Raw genomic sequence first — 22,147 nt, forward strand, 5'->3', positions numbered from 1 at the left:
TCTCATATAGAGGTCAAAACCTCGCAACGAAATCAATTAATATGGAACGTTTTTAATCAATAAGAACGGGACATTTCAATAGCCTGCTCCTCAGGCTGCTCATCAGCATTCTGTTCAACAACCTCTTCAGCTTCCTCCTCTGAATGCTCTTCAACATTCCCCTCGATCTCCAAGTCGCGATCGGCAACTAGAGGAGCATTAAGTTGTACCACCATGTCCTGAGTGAGCTCCTCAAGATCGCCAAAGGCCATGGCAGTGTTAAGATCCATTACCGCAAAAAATGGAAATAAAATGTTAGGAAGAAGACAAGGCAAAAACATAAATCCGGATAGGACAAATATTTTACCTTGTCCGTCATGAAACAAAATAGGGATACAGTCGGGAAATTCCCACTGGCTGCTTACTCCACCCATCTGAAGCATATGTTCCAGGAACTTTGGAGATATTTATGACATCGAGAAGTTTGTTAGTAGCCTAGACGGAGCAGTGATAGTAGTAAAGGGTCAACCATCCGAGTTATCATCAAAGAATCTTTTTGTTTTAAGAATCCCTAATCGGTTGACCGGAGACTACATTGTCGATTATATCGTACATGTATTCAAAAGCAAGGGAAACGTACGATTAGCAACTTACTTACCATATGTAAACATGAAAATGGGTGTAGCTGAACAAGAGGAAAAAGTTACAGTTGGATGTTTAGCGATGTTTGAACACTCGAGCTACAACCAGAAATTCGTGAAGTGGTTGACCGGCTCAAAACCTTGAGCTTGAAGTCAGACGGTCAATTTGTAGCAGTAGACGTGAGACTCGATATGTTGAACCATAAGGGCTGTCAACGGTCCAAAAAATGTTATGGTCTTATGGCCCACAAGAGATTGCATTGTTCTGTGTATTTTGACACAATCCCGATGGGATAGCAAACTTGACACCATGAATGATCTCTTCTTAATGATACGTGCCCATACTAGAATGAATTGAGTGAAAGTAGTATGAAAAGTATATATTGGATTAGTACCACGAGGAGAGCCAAGTTCACTGATTAGGAACTAGGGTCCAAACTGACCCTGCCCAAATGGGCAGGACTACAACAACAACAACAACAACAACAAACCCAATACCACATGAGTGGTGTATGGGGGAGGTGAGATGTAGACAATACTTCGCCTATCCGAAAATAAAAACCATTTCTCACAGAGTAAAAAAAAAACACTCCACCAGAGTAAAAAAACCCATTTCTCAGAGTAAAAAAACACTCCACCAGAGTAAAAAAACACTCTCAAGTAGAAAAAATCATCCCTCTCTTTGGCAGGACTAGTCATACTAAATGGCTTAGAACTATACCCTACCTGACCATGGCTTAGAACTATACCCTACCTGACCATTGAACGCAGGCCCTCTCTGGCACAAATTATGATGCAGGCTCGACCACTTGAGACGACCTTAAGGCAACACCCCTTCAAAGTGCAATGAACGTCACTAACCTAGGATATGGGTATTCTTGATAAACCATTGACCCCATCCAGATAAGTGTGTAATTCAAACCCCTCTATCTGGTTTTATACTACTCTTGTTGCATCCCTTTGTTATATTTCAGCCGATGTGGGATTCCCATAAATTGCTTTTTTCTTTTTTTTTAGTTCTCCTTCCCTATCCTATTCTTATATTTTACGAGTAATTATTTTACCTGCTTCAAAACATCAACGAATTCATTGGTTTTTTCTTATTTCCTTTCTTTAACCTATACTTTTATCCTTACAAAATTTTAAACTCTTACAAATTGAAGTTAACAGCTTTTACAGAGCATATCCAAAGTGAACTTCGCACTTAATTTAATAGTCTAGAATAACATTGTAGTAAATAGTTTGCACTTCTTCTTATGGTTCCAATCCTTCGGTTTTAGATATTTAGCAGGTTCAAGATTCTTTCTTTTAGAATGACATCATCTTATGTTCACATTTTTAACCATTTGGCCATTTCATAGTTTGAACGTTTGGAAATCAGACAGTTTAGATCACTCGGGGTTTGATCTTACTATATTTGACTTTTTCGGTGTAATCGGATGAACAACACATGAAACACAGATATGACGAGTAGCATGTGGATGAAGGTGAGAAATTGTTCCCACAACACAAGTGATGCACATTTGAGCACTCTAAATATTTATTTGGCCATAAATTTGGGTTCTACTTGGCCGTGCCCTTGGATCAATTTCAAGGTTTCCTCCCGGGCAGTGATGGGGTCGGAGTTATTATCGCTGCATCTGCATAGTCGAAATGGGAGATGATCGCAACAGGTGGTTTAGTAATAGAATCACAAAGTTCATTCGTTTTGAAAAAGTAATGACATGACGCTGATCTTGTCTTTATAGTTTTCCGATCACATGTTTGGAACACCTTAGAATAACTCAATAAGATAAAAATGAAAACTTAACAATAAACTGTCTTGACATTAGTAAACCCAGAATTCAGATCACATATAAAAGAACAATGGTTCTAAGACCACTCCCAACCATGACGCCGTCATGGACACTTCTTCAGCGCCACATCAGCTTTCTCTCTCCTCCTTTCTCACCACTTCCTCCCATAACACTCTCAGAACACACCATTGCCAACCATGACATACTCTCTCCTCATTACATACCCCACAAAATTAATTAAATAAATTAAAGTACAAGTTTATTTGCTTATGTACAAGTAATTATTGCACATATACATGAAGAAAGAGAAAGAAATCCGTCCTCGCATATGCTTGGTGAAGAAATGAATCAGGGCGAAGTCATTGAGGGCGGAATTGAGGGCGGATGAGGGCTTGTGAGGGCATGGACAATGCCAATGGAGCCCTCGAGGAAATGGTGGATGACATGGGTGAGGGCGGGTGGTTGGGAATGGTCTAATTAGAAATAGTAAATTCATATTCCAGTATACGGTAAAGTTGGTCAAAATGGAATACAGACAGCATAACTACAATTGTATTGCTCTCTAATACAACCTAATCTATTAAGAATAATATAACTATAAAACAAGTACAGTGAAATGAAATGACCATCTCCGCAAAGTTCAATTTATTTCACATGGCCAACGAGAGCCGTATAAATCCTTCTAATCTTGTGCTTTGCCAAAATTTCCACAAACACTCCTAGATCCTAGAACCACCAAAACGACCTTCTTTCCTAGCACGTACTCTAACGTTATTAGGTTTACGTTGAGTAAGTCGAGGGACGATTTTTAAAGGATGAGCTTCTGTATTGAATACCCACTCGTCCAATGATATAACTGATGGAGGCGAGAATAGAAGATACAAATATTTTAACGTTTCTGCGAGAAAGAAGCTTTGCATCATATTGTCTTTCATACCTGTATTAACCTGTTGAAAATATAACATCAAACAAATTAACAATGATTATTGCAACATATTCCATAAAATAAAATAGTTATTAAAAAAATGAATTAAGTACTTACATCCTTAAGTCCAACATATCCCGCCTCTACACGCGAATTCTTTTCAAATGCTTGAAATATGTTCCATCCCCATTCTTGATACGTCTTATTACCAGTCAAACGCCATAGGTAAAAGAGCGACTCAACTGTCTCTGGCCTCAATATGTTCCATGATGTACCCACAGTCATGTCCTACAATATTGGTAACTATCGCATGAAAGAAAAAAGGATAGATCTATGATGTAGCACGAAGCTACAAATTAAGACAATTATCGTATTTGTCGATGAATTAGATGATAACTATTGTGTATTACACAGATAGGGGGTATTATCATTTAACGGACGAATGATAAGCCACATAAGGATGAGAAAACTCTTCTTGTCTCTTTCTATATACATCGAATCATAAAGAAAAACAATCTAATGAAAACTAAACAATGAAGCCCAATTCATAATGGACACATACTGAACCTATTATTAGAACTAACACTATAATCAATCATAATCTAACAGCAAAACTAATCCATTTAAAGAGAATTGCTCAAGTTAAACGACTCCCTAATATACCATGAGACTCAAATTAAAGAACTCCCTAAATATACCAAAAGACAACAGTTATATTAAACATATTTTTGCTTTCGAATTTAATCATCCAATTCCTAGTGGATCATGTTTTCTCTAATTATTACCGCAGCAATTTACCAAAGATTTATAATGTGTCTGATAACTAACCTGCCCTGAATGGAAAAAATAATTCTCTCCGGCCAACTTTGTAGGTGTCGACTGATAGAAGTTATAACATGTCCAAGCAAGCTGTATTTATAAGCCAAAGATGTCAGGTAAAAATCAAAAACAACAAAATGCTTCAACATAACATAACATATAAGCTAATGAGTGCACTTCAATATAGTTGCAGCCTCCGTCAAAATGGGAAAAATATAAACAGCGCTTGTTGAATACCTCTTCTGCCAAATTTAAAAACTTTGTTGATTCATCAGGACCATAACCAGATGACCCTAATGCTATCATTCCTGGAGCAAAGCATGCTAGCTCATCCATCTGCATGCATCAGGATTCAGAATAAAAAAGAAAAGAAAATTAAATTAAGATATCTAGTTTCATGTAATGTACTTTATAATAATTTAAAATTTGTTAACATTACCTTGTCAATTAAAGAATTTCCTATCTTCTCGGAAATATATGTAAAAGACGAAGGTGCAGTTTTACGGACCAAACTCAATAGCCCTTTCATTGATGTCTCCCACATTTCTCTGTTTTACATTTCAAGGAAAGTTCATAACTTGAAGCCAAAGAATCAATTGTTTATCATTTTCTTTTACCGAAAAAAAAAGCTTTGATATTCTGCTCTCACCTATAAAGCTTCACATCTGCGGTTTTGTTCCCTTGTATCCAAACTTTAAGTAGATACTCATAGAAACTGCATCCAAAAATTAAGTTTCAACTAATAGCATAATAAAGGCTAGGTAGTCAGACATTATTAACTTTAGCTATCGGCTTTGAGTGACATTAAGTACCTATCACCCATGGCCCCAAAAGTAATGGTTGAATGTGATGTTGTTCCTCTGTGTGGATTTATATAAATGGGTAGCAACCCATCAGCAGGAAATGTCTTATTCAGCTCTAAAATAACATTCTCTACCTGAAACATCAATTCACAATAAATTTGTAGACAGGTTTAACATCCAATTTGTATATTTGCATAAATAAATTCACATATGACACAATATGGGGCACAATCACATACCTTTTGTTGATACTTTGGATCTCCAGTCCGCTGGGATAGTGCAATAAACTCCAGCTGCTCTGTCCCTGAATCTGCCAGGATACTATCCCCCTGATAAAATAAACCATATCGTACGACAAATTGAAAAACTCAAGTCAACTTCAAGGTCAACTATGTATCATATTTCAAACTTGTATGCCACAACAATTAGAAAACTTACCCCAGTCCAACCAGGGTTGTGTGCATTACCATGAGCCAAGTTGATGATATTGTAAGGTATACCAGAAGGTGTACTCCATGCAGGGAGCAACCTGTCAGCTATGTCTTTTGCCTTTTCAAGGAAGACATTTTCCCCAGATAGATCGTAGGCACTAAGAAGCCCACCCACAACTCTGTTGAGAAAATAGCAAACGGTTTAAGAATTAGGTGTGACTTATCATATGAAAATTACTATTACAAATACTATATATATATATATATATATATATAGTACAAAGCAATAGCATATATGGAGACAAATTAACGATATATTAAACCTTACAAAGCAACCTTATGGTCGTTTCAAACACACTGGCATCATAATTTTTATTGAAGTCCAAAGAGTCTGCAACCCACCTGCAAGAGATAGTTTGTTAAGATAATATATACTCCCTACAAAATAAATAATCTTTATGAAGTATAGAGCGTAAGGAATGGGTTTGATGACAGTTAATGTTTGAGCATACTCTTTAGCCCTTTGAAACTGCTCATCCAGGCCCATTATATATAAGGTATCAAGAGAGTCAATTAAAGTTGCACCAAGACCACCAAAGCTATCCACACCATTCTTTGATTGAGGCTAAAAAAACAACATTTAGAAAGAAATAGAAAATGTCAGCATTATAGGGACTATCAAAACCAAATCTTGAGAAAAGAAAAATTACATTATGATACTAGTCAGCCAGAAACAGTATATACCTGAAGCTCATCATGGCCCCAAGCATACTTTTCATACGAGCTCCATGCATGAACCATAGCATCTTTTACTTTTTCTCTTCGTTCGGCCTCAATGGGGTCGCTGGCAAGACCACCCTTCTTAGTTACATCAACGTGTTTGGTGGAAGCATTGTTCTTTGTAACTGAAACGCCACCTTCGTGCTTTAACTCTCCTAGCTGAAAGGAAGCAATACATTTGCAGCGAGTTAATAATCAAGTAGATTTGAGACCCAAAAAAATTACACAAATAATCACTAAAATTTCAAGAAACATAAACCGTTATTTCATAAAAATGTAGTCATTATATGCTCAAAAAAATACGAATTTTATAAATTTGGCAATTTAATAAAGAGAACGATTTTATATCGGAACTTTTGACTTACCACTTTAGCATAGACAACAAAATATTATGGGACTTAAATCAAAAGTTCTAACTTGGGCTCATTATCTACTAAAACTCTAAAACAGAGTGAGACTCAAGATTCAGTACTGCAATTCAATCAAATATACCTCATTTTGCAAACGTTCGACTTCTTCTTTCAAAATTGAGAGCTCTTCCTGTCAACAAATCATTACAAGTTCATAAATATAAATATCAGAAATACACCAAGTAAATTGCTTTTCTACCCCTTCCATTAGTCTCGTTCTAATGCTCTAAATCTTCAGAATGTATCAAGCATATCATCCTTAATAAATTTTGTAAGTCTACCAACTGTATCATGCGTGAAAACAACATAAATCCAAATAATTAAATCCAAATAATTACATTATACCTAACATCTACGAATCTATGATAAAGTCTACTAACATATCACAACAACTAAAAACCTAATTTTATCTGATTCTAATTTCACATTCTTCGAATCTAATATCAGAAATCATCAATTGAATTGAAGGATCTAACTACAAGTAACTAAATTCGAATAGAAAGAAGTGTAATTGCATTACAGAGATACAATACCTCATGTTTCATTACAATAGTTTGCCGATCCCATACAAAAAAGGACACAAAAACAAATGCCATAAAAAGTAGGGCAAGTCGTTTTGGTCGTTTCAAGTAATAAGCGGGATTCAAGTATCTCCATCGGATCGACGATGACGATCTGCTGCTCCTCGCCATTATTCTTTCAGTCAGTTACAAGTGTACGTGTGTGTGTATGTTTGTATGTGTATATTAATATAATTAAAATATATGATACAACAACAGATTTAGTGATGTAAGGAATTGAAATTAGATTTCCTAAAGGATAAGATAGAATTTAGTAGAAATATAGAATATGATTGACCGGAGATCACTCCCGTTCCGGTAAACCGTCGCCGGAATCAGTTTCCCTCCGGTAAACGGGAGGAATACAAAGACGGTGATGGAATTTATTTTGACGAGATCAACGTTAAATTTACTTCACAAATTAATTAGCGAAATAAGAGTATATAAATTTATTGTGCACCATTATATGCTTCTGCTAGTTGTCAAGTACCTGGTAAATTTATATATTGGCCCCTCAATTTTCTCAAAGTTACATTCTTACTACTATGCTTTTAGCGTGTAACTGAAGTACGTACTTAAAGTTAAAATAGGTGATTTAGATGCTTGCTAGATCGTCCTATATGAAATGAAAATAATCAAATATAGATGTTAGTACCGATGCACATTATCCATACAAAGATAACATAGCGGTTGAGGATCCATAGATCTAAAAGTAAAAGTGATTTATAAGGATACATAATAAGTTTCGGAAAGAAATTATTCTAAATTCGTTTTGTTTTTATATTTCTTTTAACGGTCAAAATTGTACATAAAAACACGCCACTAGCAAAATTGTAAGAGAGAAATAACAAAGTAGATAGAAGTCATAAGTTTCAATTAGAAACTAAATGATTTCTATGTGTAAGCTAACTAAAAGCATGCAATTTATTTTCATCAAAATTACTTCTACTACAAAACGACTCATTAAGAACAATGTCATTTCGAAAGTTTCAAAGAGGCCAAAGTAACGTGGCCGCAACTGCAGTGATCTGTGTAGAGACCCGTCCTAATCCATCTGGACGAATACATTACATTTGGTTACATCGCGAGGTACTTGACCTCTATATGATACATTTTACAAACACTGCATTCGTTTTTGAAAGACAAACTTTCATTACATCGAAAGTTGACGGCATGCATACCATTTCATAATATATCCAACTATAATTGACTTAATAATATTCTTGATGAACTCAACGACTCGAATGCAACGTCTTTTGAAATATGTCATGAATGACTCCAAGTAATATCTCTAAAATGAGCAAATGCACAGCGGAAGATTTCTTTCATACCTGAGAATAAACATGCTTTCAAGTGTCAACCAAAAGGTTGGTGAGTTCATAGGTTTATCATAAACAATAAAATTCATCATTTTGATAGACCACAAGATTTAAATACAGTACACATATCTCGTGTACAAAACCATTTTTCATAATGCTTAGCAGAGTAGGTTCGTATCCTTTTCTCACCCGTAGGTTGCCTCGCGATTTTTAAATAACCGTACACATATCTCGTGCACAAAAATAATACACATAACCTGTGTATAAAAATCATTCTCTCGATACATAACATTCAATTTGATTTCATTGCTCAGCATGGTAACCGACCTTAACATATAATGCGCATCAATAATATCCCCAAAACAGAACATCTCGTCTGTATAATATATAAACTTCGAAGTACTAAACACCACGCCCACTAGCTCTTCCGTCTAGTGAACATTCTGGTTGGGGGTGTTAAACCCGGTAGCTACCTTTAGGATTCGCGTGAATTAGGGTCATACCCGATTCTAATTCTTAGGTTACCAAGCAATAATAATTAGGGGAAAAATATTCACATCAATTGGTGGCAATTATCATGTCCACATAATTCAATAATAATCCACATAACTTCTGTCTGCATAATAATTCATTCGAGAAATGTTTTGCTTGTGTCTATCTCGTCAAACATTTATAAAAGCATTTCATGTATTCGAAGTTCAAAAATATATTTCAAAAGCATTTAATAAAGTAGTTGTAAAAACAGCGCATGTATTCTCAGTCCCAAAAATATAAAGAGTAAAAGGGAGCAAATGAACTCACAATATGATATTTTGTAGTAAAAATATGCATTCGACGGAACTGAACAATGCAAGTTTGGCCTCAGATTCACGAACCTCAAAGAAGTAGCCTTTAAAAAAATGCCCAAGTTCGAGTTTGAACCCGCGACCTCCCGCTAACCCGAAAACACCCTTAACCATTCATCTATGTCCGTTTTTCCTGATTAATATGATACTTATATTTATATAGCCCCTTTTCTTCCTGTTTCTCTTTCTTCTTCTTTTTTAAAAAAAATGCCACAACCAGGGCTCGAACCTAAGACCTCTCGCTTAACAAACCCACTACTAAACCAATGCACTGCTCGCTAAGTTCTTGAATTAATCCTTACGTTCAATCATTATAAGCTGTAAATACATGTTATCTTCTTAAAACAACCACCTTCAACTCATTATCATTATAATATCATAACATCATCATTATCATTTCCTAAGCATAACCGTATCTCATAATCATCATTCCATAATCCTAACATCATCTAACTCGCTTATCTTCCTCATAAATATTTATTAATTCATGTATCAATTTTCATTATCATCATCAATTGAATCACAACAATCTCATCATAATCGTTTCCTATGTTTATCATCACCGCCATCATAACAGTCGGGCATCATCATCACGTTTCATATATTGATATCATCTAATCTTAACTAGTCTCTATCTCTAAAAGTTGATCCAAATCTCCTTCGGCCCATTAGAAACTTCATAAGCCCAAGTTAGTAACTAATAAGTCCAACCCATATTGCAATCCATTTTCAACCCCAATTGGCCCAAGTAGTATTAAATAACAGGAAGGTTTACGGTTCCTATTGTTTCCTGTCATTGTCACAATTTAGCACACCAACCATTATCTTTATCTTATCTAACATTATCATTGTAATTATCTTAATTAAGTTGTTTATCATCACAGAACCCCCATCATACTCATCGTTTTAGCTACAACAGAAACAGAATAGTATACGTACAGCAGAATCATAAGGGGAAGAAAGTCAGCGAGCAACAGTGACCTTATACGGAACCCGTAATGTTTTAACCATTCATATTGTAGTATCATCTTTCTTTTATCTCCGGTTGATCAGAAGCATAGAAGTGGCAGTATTGTGATGGTTTTGGTTCGAATTAAGCTGAACAGAAAGACGAATATCGAGCAGCAGCAGTGTTTAATGATGGTTGTGGGTTGTATAAGGGTGTTCCGGACATGATACAGGAAAACACTAAAAATGTGTTTCATTGTTTTTGGGTTGCGAATAAATAATAAGTTGTGTTTTGAGAATGAAGGTTAGTGATGGTCAATTTAGTCGATTAGGAGAAAGAGGAGGCAAAAGTGGTCCTCACCACAAAACACATACAATAATTATGTTGGTGGTTGTCACATACACAAAGCAGGAGAGAAAAGAAAAAGAAACAATTTATAGCATATTTTAATTGTATATACCAATTATCAACGTTAAGCAATTAAACCACAACCATTACTCGTGTATCTGTTAAGGTAAGATATTGTAATCTTTATTCAGGTGGATTGGGATAGTGGTGTTATAGAAAAAGAAGCGGAAGGGAGATGAAAGATATATGGTGTGGTTTGTGGTTGGAGAAGAAAAACGATGAAGGTGGTGAAGGTGATCATGTGTGATAGTGGTGATGTGGTCGATGGTCTGGTTACGAAGGTTACAAAGTACAGACAATATATCAAGGATGATGATGGTTTAAATGATGGTTATAGTGGTGGTGAAAGATGATGGAGGTGGTGGTTTATTGTGGTGGGTTAATGGTTGTGTCACGCGGTGGTGAACGTTTGTGATGGTGGCTCGTACTTACAAGAGGGAATGAGGAAGATAGATGAAAATGGTATTGATTTGCAGAGAAGAGTTGAGTTGTGATATCCCCTTCTAAGTATATGTATCTAATATATATGAGAAAGAGGTTCAGTGAAGGGAATAAACCAACAAACATGTGCAAGTAAATTTCAACATTAAGGAATAGTATTTCTCAATTAAGCACAGTAAACACTTTATTAATTTCGATCACGGATGTGTATTATTTGTTATTTAGTTACTGACGGTTTTATTGGATATTGATAATTCTAAAAACGAACATATTTTTCATAGCATTATCCCTCAAGAAAGACAAGCTTTTAGTTGCAATTGTTCTATTTACAAATAATATTCGTTTAAATAATAGAAGGTGAAGACAAAAGACAGATTCAACGAATTGAAGACGCAAACGACCAAAAAGCTCAAAAGTACAAAGTACAATTAAAGTGGTTCAAATTATTGATGAGAAACGTCTCAAAATTACAAGAGTACAAGACGCAAAACGCAAAATACAAGATATTAAATTGTACGCAAGGACGTTCGAAAATCCGGAACTGGGACCAAAGTCAACTCTCAACGCTCGACGCAACGGACTAAAAATTACAAGTCAACTATGCACATAAATATAATATAATATTTAAATAATTCTTAAAATTATTTATATATTATATATATTTATATAAATCGTCGACATAATGCAAACAAAGACATGTGACCTGGAAAAGCTGGCCATGCGATCGCATGGCCTGGAAGAACAAATTCCATGCGATCGCATGGCAGTAGGTACCAGGCCACATCTATAAATTTCGCAGTTTTTGGTCGAATATTATCATCTTTTTCTCTTCCTATCTATCAATGTATATATATTTATATTTATATTATAATTTTAATTTTAATTTTAAATTCTAATAATAAGGGTATGTTAGCGAATGTTGTAAGGGTGTAAGTCGAAATTCTGTCCGTGTAACGCTACGCTATTTTTAATCACTGTAAGTTATGGTTAATGTTATTTTTAAATTAATGTCTCGTAGCTAAGTTATTATTATGCTTATTTAATGCCGAAGTAATCGTGATGTTGGGCTAAATACTAAAATTGGGTAATTGGGCTTTGTACCATAATTGGGGTTTGGATAAAAGAACAACACTTGTGGAAATTAGACTATGGGCTATTAATGGGCTTTATATTAACTAAATGATACCTCGTTGATTTAATATATAGACTTATAATTTGACGTATTTATATATAACCACATACGCTTGACTGGGTATGGTGGGCGGGATATCTATAAATACCAATAATTATTCATTTTACCGAACACGGGATTGAATTAATAGTTAATAGACTTGTTGAAACAGGGGTGGATTACATTCAAGGGTAATTGGTGTAATTGTTAACAAAGTAGTAAAACCTTGGTTTACACGCAGTCGATAACCTAGTGTATTCATTAAACGAAGTAATAAGACCTTGTTACAATTCGAATCCCCAATTAGTTGGAATATTTGACTTCGGGAATAAGAATAATTTGACGAAGACTTTGGCACTTTATGATTATGACTGATGGACTATTATGGATAAATCCGTATGGACATATCCAATAATCCAGGACAAAGGACAATTAACCCATGGTAATAAAACTAAAATCAACACGTCAAACATCATGATTACGGAGGTTAAATAAGCATAATTTATATATTTCATATTTAATTGCACTTTTAATTATCGCACTTTTATTTATTGTCATTGTATTTAATTACACTTTTAATTATCGTACTCTTTAATTATCGCAATTCTATTTTATCGCACTTTTATTTATCGCAATTTCATTATCGTTATTTACTTTACGCTTTAAATTAAGTTATATTTATTTTTAATATTTTACATTAGGTTTTAACTGCGACTAAAGTTTTAAAATTGACAAACCGGTCATTAAACGGTAAAAACCCCCTTTTATAATAATAATACTACTTATATATATTTTTGTATTTTTACAATTATAAGTAAAAAAATATAGCGTTGAACTAGTTTAAGTCTCCCTGTGGAACGAACCGGACTTACTAAAAACTACACTACTGTACGATTAGGTACACTGCCTATAAGTGTTGTAGCAAGGTTTAGGTATATCCACTCTATAAATAAATAAATCACTTGTGTAAAATTGTATCGTATTTAATAGTATTTTCTTGTAAAAATTAATATTATTTCATATACCCCTCGCATAACATCAGATATAATATTTCGTACTCCGTCGATGATTCAGTGGCGGATAAAAGTGTTCAGAAAAATCCCATATTTTTAAATTAACTATATTTATTTATTTTGGTCATTATGGTATAAAATTCAGTCATTAACTATTAAATAAAAATTACATTAATTATTCATTTCCAACCCTAAGTAAAATATAAAAAGTTTTAAAATTCAACAAATAGTTCCTAAATACATTTTTAATAAGTCTAAAATTTGCAAAACTCATTTTCAGATCATCGTTTATTTTAAAATCACATAAGTTCTAATTTAACTTGTTTAATATCAATCGGAACATCAAACGAGTATTACAATCATTTAATATTTATTTTTAATATACTTTATTTATATATAGATATGTTTTAAATAATAATTATTGTAATATCCTATTTTTATTTTATTAATTTTTTAATAACAACAACATATAATACTTCAAATTATATTTTGAATTATTATTTATATATACATACACACATATATATTTATAATTAATTGTTCGTGAATTATCGAGAGCAGTCGAAGGTCAATTGATTTCATAACATAGTTCAAAGATTTTGAAATTCAATTTAGTAGACTTTGCTTATCATGTCGAAACCATATAGAGATTAAGTTTAAATTTGGTCGAAAATTTCCAGGTCGTCACAGTACCTACCCGTTAGAGAAATTTCGTCCCCGAAATTTGATAGAGATCGTCATGGTTGACAATAAGTATGTTTTCATGCCGAATATGAGTTGATAAATTGAATTTTATCATCCTTGAGTAATATGAATGAAACAATTCGATTACTCGAAACGTACGAGTAAAGCTGTCACAAAAGAGTGAAATGAGAAAAATAAGATTCGTCTTGACTTTAAGTAAAGCGATTAAGATGTCTCGGATTCGTAGGTTAAATCTTCGAATTTTGAATGATCATGGCTATCGTTCTAAGAAAGAACTGGTAATAGCATGATCTGACTTGTTAAATTACCATAAGTCACGAGAAAAGATAGAATTATCAATAAAATATGTTCTCGATATGTTTGGAGATCAAGTAGAATGTAAGAGTCGTGTAACATGGCACATGATGACGTTATGGTCTGTGAATCATCACGTTTCATTAGAAACTCAGCATGACTTACTGTAATATAATCACGTTGATCAAGTGTCATTATATTATACTAACTCATGCATCAATTTCCAACACTACTTCAAAACATTCATAATTTCAACTCGAAGGTTTACAGAATATAGAAACTAAACAGTTTCCTTTATGATGTAATGCAGATAACACGAAGAGATAAATGATTTCAGATAAGAATAGTTATGAAAATATCTCAGAAATATCAAGGATATTTTTAATGAAAGATACGATGATATCTTAGAATTTCTAATATCAAAGGATGATGAAGAAGATTTATCCGTAAAGGTTTAGAGTCAGGAGCAAGATATTCGTTAATGACTTCAGCAGATACTGAATCATTTAGATTTTTTGAAGACATATTTAGTCTTTGTGATTTATCCACAGCCTTCTTCATAGTTTGCTCAATTCGTGTTTCAGTATTAAAACTTTTGAGCTTTTTCAACACTCCATTCTTGATCATCAAACTTTTGACTGTTAAGGCAGTCTTCAGTTTTCACTGCTTCATTAGCTTTTTCAAAGCTCAGAAAACTGGTTCATATGCTAAAGCGCTTTTCAAGAATTCAGGATTGAAGATCATCATTCTATGAGATAAAGGTTATATGTATATAACTGTTGATGTAGAAACGCTGCGAGATTCGAAATACTGATTACTGATTCTCGGTAATTGGTATGACAATTCTCGTTACAGATGCAGATAAGTATATAATAGGGTTTCGGTATATATAATAATGTTTCAGAAAATCAAAGATCAATCGGGTTGTTGGTAAGTTTACTACTAATGTGGCGGAATATAAAAGGTTCCCCGGTAACGATGGCGAAAGGCAATGTATATATATCAAGGTTATAATAAGGCTAGTCCGACTGAAAAGTAGAAGTTGACTTGCTGAAGCTGTGACAAAACTGGCTACTTTGAAAAGGAATTGCAACGTTATTTTCGGTAATAACAATGCCAAAGGAGCTAGCACAGATACGTGTTAAACATTTACTCAGGTTTCGAGTGTTTTTAGGTGCATGAATATATGCATCAATCTTTTCTTTCGTAGATGAAGGGCGGTTGGTTCATCATCTTGATTGAAGTGTTTTCAAGAATCATGAAAGGTTTGAACGCAGATTGTAATCGTCGAGATACAAATGAGGTTTAAGATGAAATCAAGTGGCAAACTTGAAGAATTGTTTAGTTTCATATGTTATAATCAATATTTTAATTCATTTTAATTATCCAAGGTCAGTAGTCCACAATTAGTAGTTCAACAATTCATATATAGTTTACTATATAATATTCGAATTAATTAATACGTGTCGTGACCCATTATATACATGTCTCAGACTCGATCACAACTCAAAGTATATATATTATTTAGAATCAACCTCAACCCTGTATAGCTAACTCGAGCATTACTGCATATAGATTGTCTATGGTTATTCGAAATAATATATATAGATGCGTCGATATGATATGTCAAAACCTTGTATACGTGTCCCGATATTTAAAGTGCGTAAAATAAATAACAGAAATTAAATGACGATAAATAAATTGCGAGAATTAAAGTTGCAATAAATAAATTGCGATAAATAAATTGCGATAAATAAAATGTAATAAGGAATTTACAGTTAGCTAGGATTTCGTTAGCGTGGATTCTTAACAAAATTTCTCATAGTTAATTTGGTTGTTTCTAACAAAATTTATTTTGTCCAATGTTTTCTTCATTATGCCACTTGTTGAATTCTGATAGGTCAAAATTCAAATATGAAATTGAATAAAATGGTTATTTTACGGTGAATGGATAAGTATATCTGTGGATGTAAGTAGGATAGTAAATGACTGTTGAATCAAATTCGAAGAATGTACAGTGTAACTTATTAATGTGAAATCTAAATATTCCTCGGGTATTACCTACCTGTTAAAATATTTTCACCATTAACGTTTTGTACAAAAGGATTTTAATTACAATCTTTATGAAAATATACTTACATATATATTTTCTTCAGATGTAATCATGAATTTAATGAGTCAATATGATATTAGACTCATTTGATTTACCGTTAGAACAAGAATATATAATCTCTAAAACATTAGAGATTACATAATCGCCATGTCTAACGAAGATAAATGATGTAGAACGTCATGTAGAACGATGATTATGCTCGAGGTACAGATTATGATGTTGAGGTGTGTGTTGTTGTGGTACTGTTGATGCTGGTGATGTTGTTGAAGCTGGTAAGTTCTGCACCATATTCTCCAAATTGATTACTCGAGCGCGAAGTTAGTTGACTTCTTCTATTATTCTGGGATGATTGTCGGTCGGAACGAGCAGATGAATAAGGTTTAGGATTGTAGAGAGAATATAATCGTGACGAGGTACTCTGAAAATGAGAGAGAAAATGGTGTCTCGAACAGGTTCGCCAGTAAGTGCTTCAGGTTCTTTGTCAAGGGTGAATTCGGTTGGTGGAAAGGATCACCTTCTTCGCGTCTCCATTGATTAAGTCGACTACGAACCCATCCCCAATTCATCCAGAATTGATGATGGCTAATCGGTTAATCCATTCCAGTCACACTACTTTCGGAGCTTGAGTGAAACTCCATATCGGAATCCGAGGGTCTTGAACTAGTGGCGAGTTCCATTACGTATGATTGAATAAAGAATTTTTTAATATGAAATGATTTCCGGCTATCGAATGATATTCTAATTACATAGAATATATATATATATATATATATATATATATATATATATATATATATATATATATATATATATATATATATATAGAACAAAGGATTTCGTAGATTACGGAGGAATTTACGGAATATGTCAGGCAAAGTTTACAGTAACAGATACGTTATGATATGGATTAGTAGATACGCTAAGATATGAATTTTTGTCTATACACTATTCATGCAATCAATGCAGTAAGATATGCCTAGACAAAGAATGATAAGCATGTAATTTTCGACACGAAATGATAAGCAAAACCTTTGACATGCAGCTAAGGTCGAAGTCCAGACTCACTAATGCATCTAAGCAACTATCCGTTAGACACACTAATGCAAGACCTGGTTCGCTAAGACCACCACTCTGATACCACCTGTAGAGACCCATCCTAATCCATCTGTACGAATACATTACATTTGGTTACATCGCGAGGTACTTGACCTCTATATGATACATTTTACAAACATTGCATTCGTTTTTGAAAGACAAAATTTCATTACATCTAAAGTTGACGGCATGCATACCATTTCATAATATATCCAACTATAATTGACTTAATAATATTCTTGATGAACTCAACGACTCGAATGCAACGTATTTTGAAATATGTCATGAATGACTCCAAGTAATATCTCTAAAATGAGCAAATACACAGCGGAAGATTTCTTTCATACCTGAGAATAAACATGCTTTCAAGTGTCAACCAAAAGGTTGGTGAGTTCATAGGTTTATCATAAACAATAAAATTCATCATTTTGATAGACCACAAGATTTAAATACAGTACACCTATCTCGTGTACAAAACCATTTTTCATAATGCTTAGCAGAGTAGGTTCGTATCCTTTTCTCCCCCGTAGGTTGCCTCGCGATTTTTAAAAAACCGTACACATATCTCGTGCACAAAAATAATACACATAACCTGTGTATAAAAATCATTCTCTCGATACATAACATTCAATTTGATTTCATTGCTCAACATGGTAACCGACCTTAACATATAACGCGCATCAATAATATCCCCAAAATAGAACATCTCGTCTGTATAATATATAAACTTCGAAGTACTAAACACCACGCCTACTAGCTCTTCCGTCTATTGAACATTCTGGTTGGGGGTGTTAAACCCAGTAGCTACCTTTAGGATTCGCGTGAATTAGGGCCATACCCGATTCTAATTCCTAGGTTACCAAGCAATAATAATCAGGGGAAAAATATTCACATCAATTGGTGGCAATTATCATGTCCACATAATTCAATAATAATCCACAGAACTTCTGTCTGCATAATAATTCATTCGAGAAATGTTTTGCTTGTGTCTATCTCGTCAAACATTTATAAAAGCATTTCATGTATTCGCAGTTCAAAAATATATTTCAAAAGCATTTAATAAAGTAGTTGTAAAAACAGCGCATGTATTCTCAGTCCCAAAAATATAAAGAGTAAAAGGGAGCAAATGAACTCACAATACGATATTTTGTAGTAAAAATATGCATTCGACGAAACTGAACAATGCAAGGTTGGCCTCAGATTCACGAACCTCAAAGAAGTAGCCTTTAAAAAAAATGCCCAAGTTCGAGTTTGAACCCGCGACCTTCCGCTAACCCGAAAACACCCTTAACCATTCATCTATGTCTGTTTTTCCTGATTAATATGATACTTATATTTATATAACCCCTTTTCTTCCTGTTTCCCTTTCTTCTTCTTTTTAAAAAAAAATGCCACAACCAGGGCTCGAACCTAAGACCTCTCGCTTAACAAACCCACTAATAAACCAATGCACTGCTCGCTAAGTTCTTGAATTAATCCTTACGTTCAATCATTATAAGCTGTAAATACATGTTATCTTCTTAAAACAACCACCTTCAACTCATTATCATTATAATATCATAACATCATCATTATCATTTCCTAATCATAACCGTATCTCATAATCATCATTCCATAATCCTAACATCATCTAACTCGCTTATCTTCCTCATAAATATTTATTAATTCATGTATCAATTTTCATTATCATCATCAATTGAATCACAACAACCTCATCATAATCGTTTCCTATGTTTATCATCACGACCATCATAACAATCGGGCATCATCATCACGTTTCATATATTGATATCATCTAATCTTAACTAGTCTCTATCTCTAAAAGTTAATCCAAATCTCCTTCGGCCCATTAGAAACTTCATAAGCCCAAGTTAGTAACTAATAAGTCCAACCCATATTGCAATCCATTTTCAACCCCAATTGGCCCAAGTAGTATTAAATAACAAAAGGGTTTATGGTTCCTATTGTTTCCTATCATTGTCACGATTTAGCACACCAACCATTATCTTTATCTTATCTAACATTATCATTGTAATTATCTTAATTAAGTTGTTTATCATCACAGAACCCCCATCATACTCATCGTTTTAGCTATAACAGGAACAGAATAGTATACGTACAGCAGAATCATAAGGAAGAAAAAAAAGACAGCGAGCAACAGTGACCTTATACGGAACCCATAATGTTTTAACCATTCATAATGTAGTATCATCTTTTTTTTATCTCCGGTTGATCAGAAGAACAGAAGTGGAAGTCTTGTGATGGTTTTGGTTCGAATTAAGCTGAACAGAAAGACGGATATCGAGCAACAGCAGTGTTTAATGATGGTTGTGGGTTGTATAAGTGTGTTCCGGACAGGATACATGAAAACACTAAAGATATGTTTCATTGTTTTTGGGTTGCGAATAAATAATAAGTTGTGTTTTGAGAATGAAGGTTAGTGATGGTCAATTTAGTCGATTAGGAGAAAGAGGAGGCAAAAGTGGTTCTCACCACAAAACACATACAATAATTATGTTGGTGGTTGTCACATACACAAAGCAGGAGAGAAAAGAAAAAGAAACAATTTACAGCATATTTTAATTGTATATACCAATTATCAACGTTAAATAATTAAACCACAACCATTACTCGTATATATGTTATGGTAAGATATTGTAATCTTTATTCAGGTGGATTGGGATAGTGGTGTTATAGAAAAAGAAGTGGAAGGGAGGTGAAAGATATATGGTGTGGTTTGTGGTTGGAGAAGAAAAACGATGAAGGTGGTGAAGGTGATCATGTGTGATAGTGGTGACGTGATCGATCATCTGGTTACGAAGGTTACAAAGTACAGACAATATAGCAAGGATGATGATGGTTTAAATGACGGTTATAGTGGTGGTGAAAGATGATGGAGGTGGTGGTTTATTGTGGTGGGTTAATGGTTGTGTCACGCGGTGGTGAACATTTGTGATGGTGGCTCGTACTTACAAGAGGGAGTGAGGAAGATAGATGAAAATGGTATTGATTTGCAGAGAAGAGTTGAGTTATGATATACCCTCCTAAGTATGTGTATCTAATATATATGAGAAAGAGGTTCAGTGAAGGGAATAAACCAACAAACGTGTGCAAGTAAATTTCAACAGTAAGGAATAGTATTTCTCAATTAAGCACAGTAAACACTTTATTAATTTCGATCACGGATGTGTATTATTTGTTATTTAATTACTGACAGTTTTATTGGATATAATATTTCGTACTCCGTTGATGATTCAGTGGCGGATAAAAGTGTTCAGAAAAATCCCATATTTTTAAATTAACTATATTTATTTATTTTGGTCATTATGGTATAAAATTCAGTCATTAACTATTAAATAAAAATTATATTAATTATTCACTCCCAACCCTAAGTAAAATATAAAAAGTTTTAAAATTCAACAAATAGTTCCTAAATACATTTTTAATAAGTCTAAAATTTGCAAAACTCATTTTCGAATCATCGTTTATTTTAAAATCACATAAGTTCTAATTTAACTTGTTTAATATCAATCGGAACATCAAACGAGTATTACAATCATTTAATATTTATTTTTAATATACTTTATTTATATATAGATATGTTTTAAATAATAATTATTGTAATATCCTATTTTTATTTTATTAATTTTTTAATAACAACAACATATAATACTTCAAATTATATTTTGAATTATTATTTATATATACATACACACATATCTATTTATAATTAATTGTTCATGAAACGTCGAGAGCAGTCGAATGTCAAATGATTTCATAACATAGTTCGAAGATTTTGAAATTCAATTTAGTTGACTTTGCTTATCATGTCGAAACCATACAGATATTAAGTTTAAATTTGGTCGGAAATTTCTAGGTCATCACAGTCTGATCTTTGATGCTAACTGAAGCTTGTGTTCCCTCGATCTAACTAGTGAAGTCTTCACAAGATGTAAACATCGACATGTTGAAATCGATCCAAAAAACGGCATGTTGAAATTCATTTTATTTTTCAGAAATTTGTGTATACGACCAACATTTTTTAAAATGTAATCTCATGTAAGCAATAAAGTAAGCAACGATCAATTGTCATTTATATTCAATCCATTGCCATCCATACAATAAATTCTCTCTCAAGGCTAAGATGGATGTTGTTTTCAATCCTTATAACTTTTGATAATTTTAAAATTTGTTACTAGCTTTTTTCATCTATGTAACAGTTACCTACCGATGTGTGATTGCAGATAAACGTGTAAGCGACAATTCAGATGACGGCATTGGGTAATGGTCGAAAAATCAAATTTTGGCAAGACCTTTGGCTTGGTCAATCCTGTCTAACGACCTGTTACAACCTGTTATACCATTTGGATGTTCATAAAGATGGTGTGGTTGCAGATAAATGTGTAAATGGCGAGTGGAAATGGACGTGGTCAAGGGATGATATTGGTGGTCAAAACGTTAATCTTTTATCCTCTCTCTGGGATGAGCTGCAATGGTTTCAACTTGTTAATCTGGATGATAGATGGGAGTATTCTTTGAATTCGTTCGGGTCTACACAGTTAAGTCAGCGAGAGAAACTATTGATCGAGCCTTGCTTTCGTCTTCGCATTGCAAAACTGCGTGGTTGAAGCTTTTACCAAGGAAAGTTAA

General features: G+C 33.7%; 1 protein-coding gene and 1 pseudogene across 1 annotated transcript; both read right to left on the reverse strand.

Annotated features, from left to right (window-relative positions):
- Positions 1-1,386: 1,386 nt before the first annotated feature.
- Positions 1,387-1,531, reverse strand: LOC139846320 (U1 spliceosomal RNA; annotated as a pseudogene).
- A 1,363-nt stretch (positions 1,532-2,894) lies between these two features.
- LOC139903968 (mannosyl-oligosaccharide 1,2-alpha-mannosidase MNS1-like) lies at positions 2,895-7,427 on the reverse strand. Its single transcript, XM_071885896.1, has 14 exons — positions 7,118-7,427; positions 6,667-6,714; positions 6,139-6,333; positions 5,907-6,019; positions 5,731-5,796; positions 5,402-5,573; positions 5,203-5,292; positions 4,973-5,097; positions 4,810-4,875; positions 4,600-4,708; positions 4,398-4,496; positions 4,170-4,250; positions 3,459-3,629; positions 2,895-3,363 (listed from the first exon to the last, which is right to left on the reverse strand). The coding sequence occupies exons 1-14, from the start codon at positions 7,274-7,276 to the stop codon at positions 3,136-3,138; spliced, it is 1,722 nt and encodes a 573-aa protein (XP_071741997.1). The 5' UTR covers positions 7,277-7,427; the 3' UTR covers positions 2,895-3,135.
- Positions 7,428-22,147: the final 14,720 nt, after the last annotated feature.

This window comes from Rutidosis leptorrhynchoides, chromosome 4 (assembly GCF_046630445.1).
Source record: "Rutidosis leptorrhynchoides isolate AG116_Rl617_1_P2 chromosome 4, CSIRO_AGI_Rlap_v1, whole genome shotgun sequence".
NCBI lineage: Eukaryota > Viridiplantae > Streptophyta > Magnoliopsida > Asterales > Asteraceae > Rutidosis > Rutidosis leptorrhynchoides.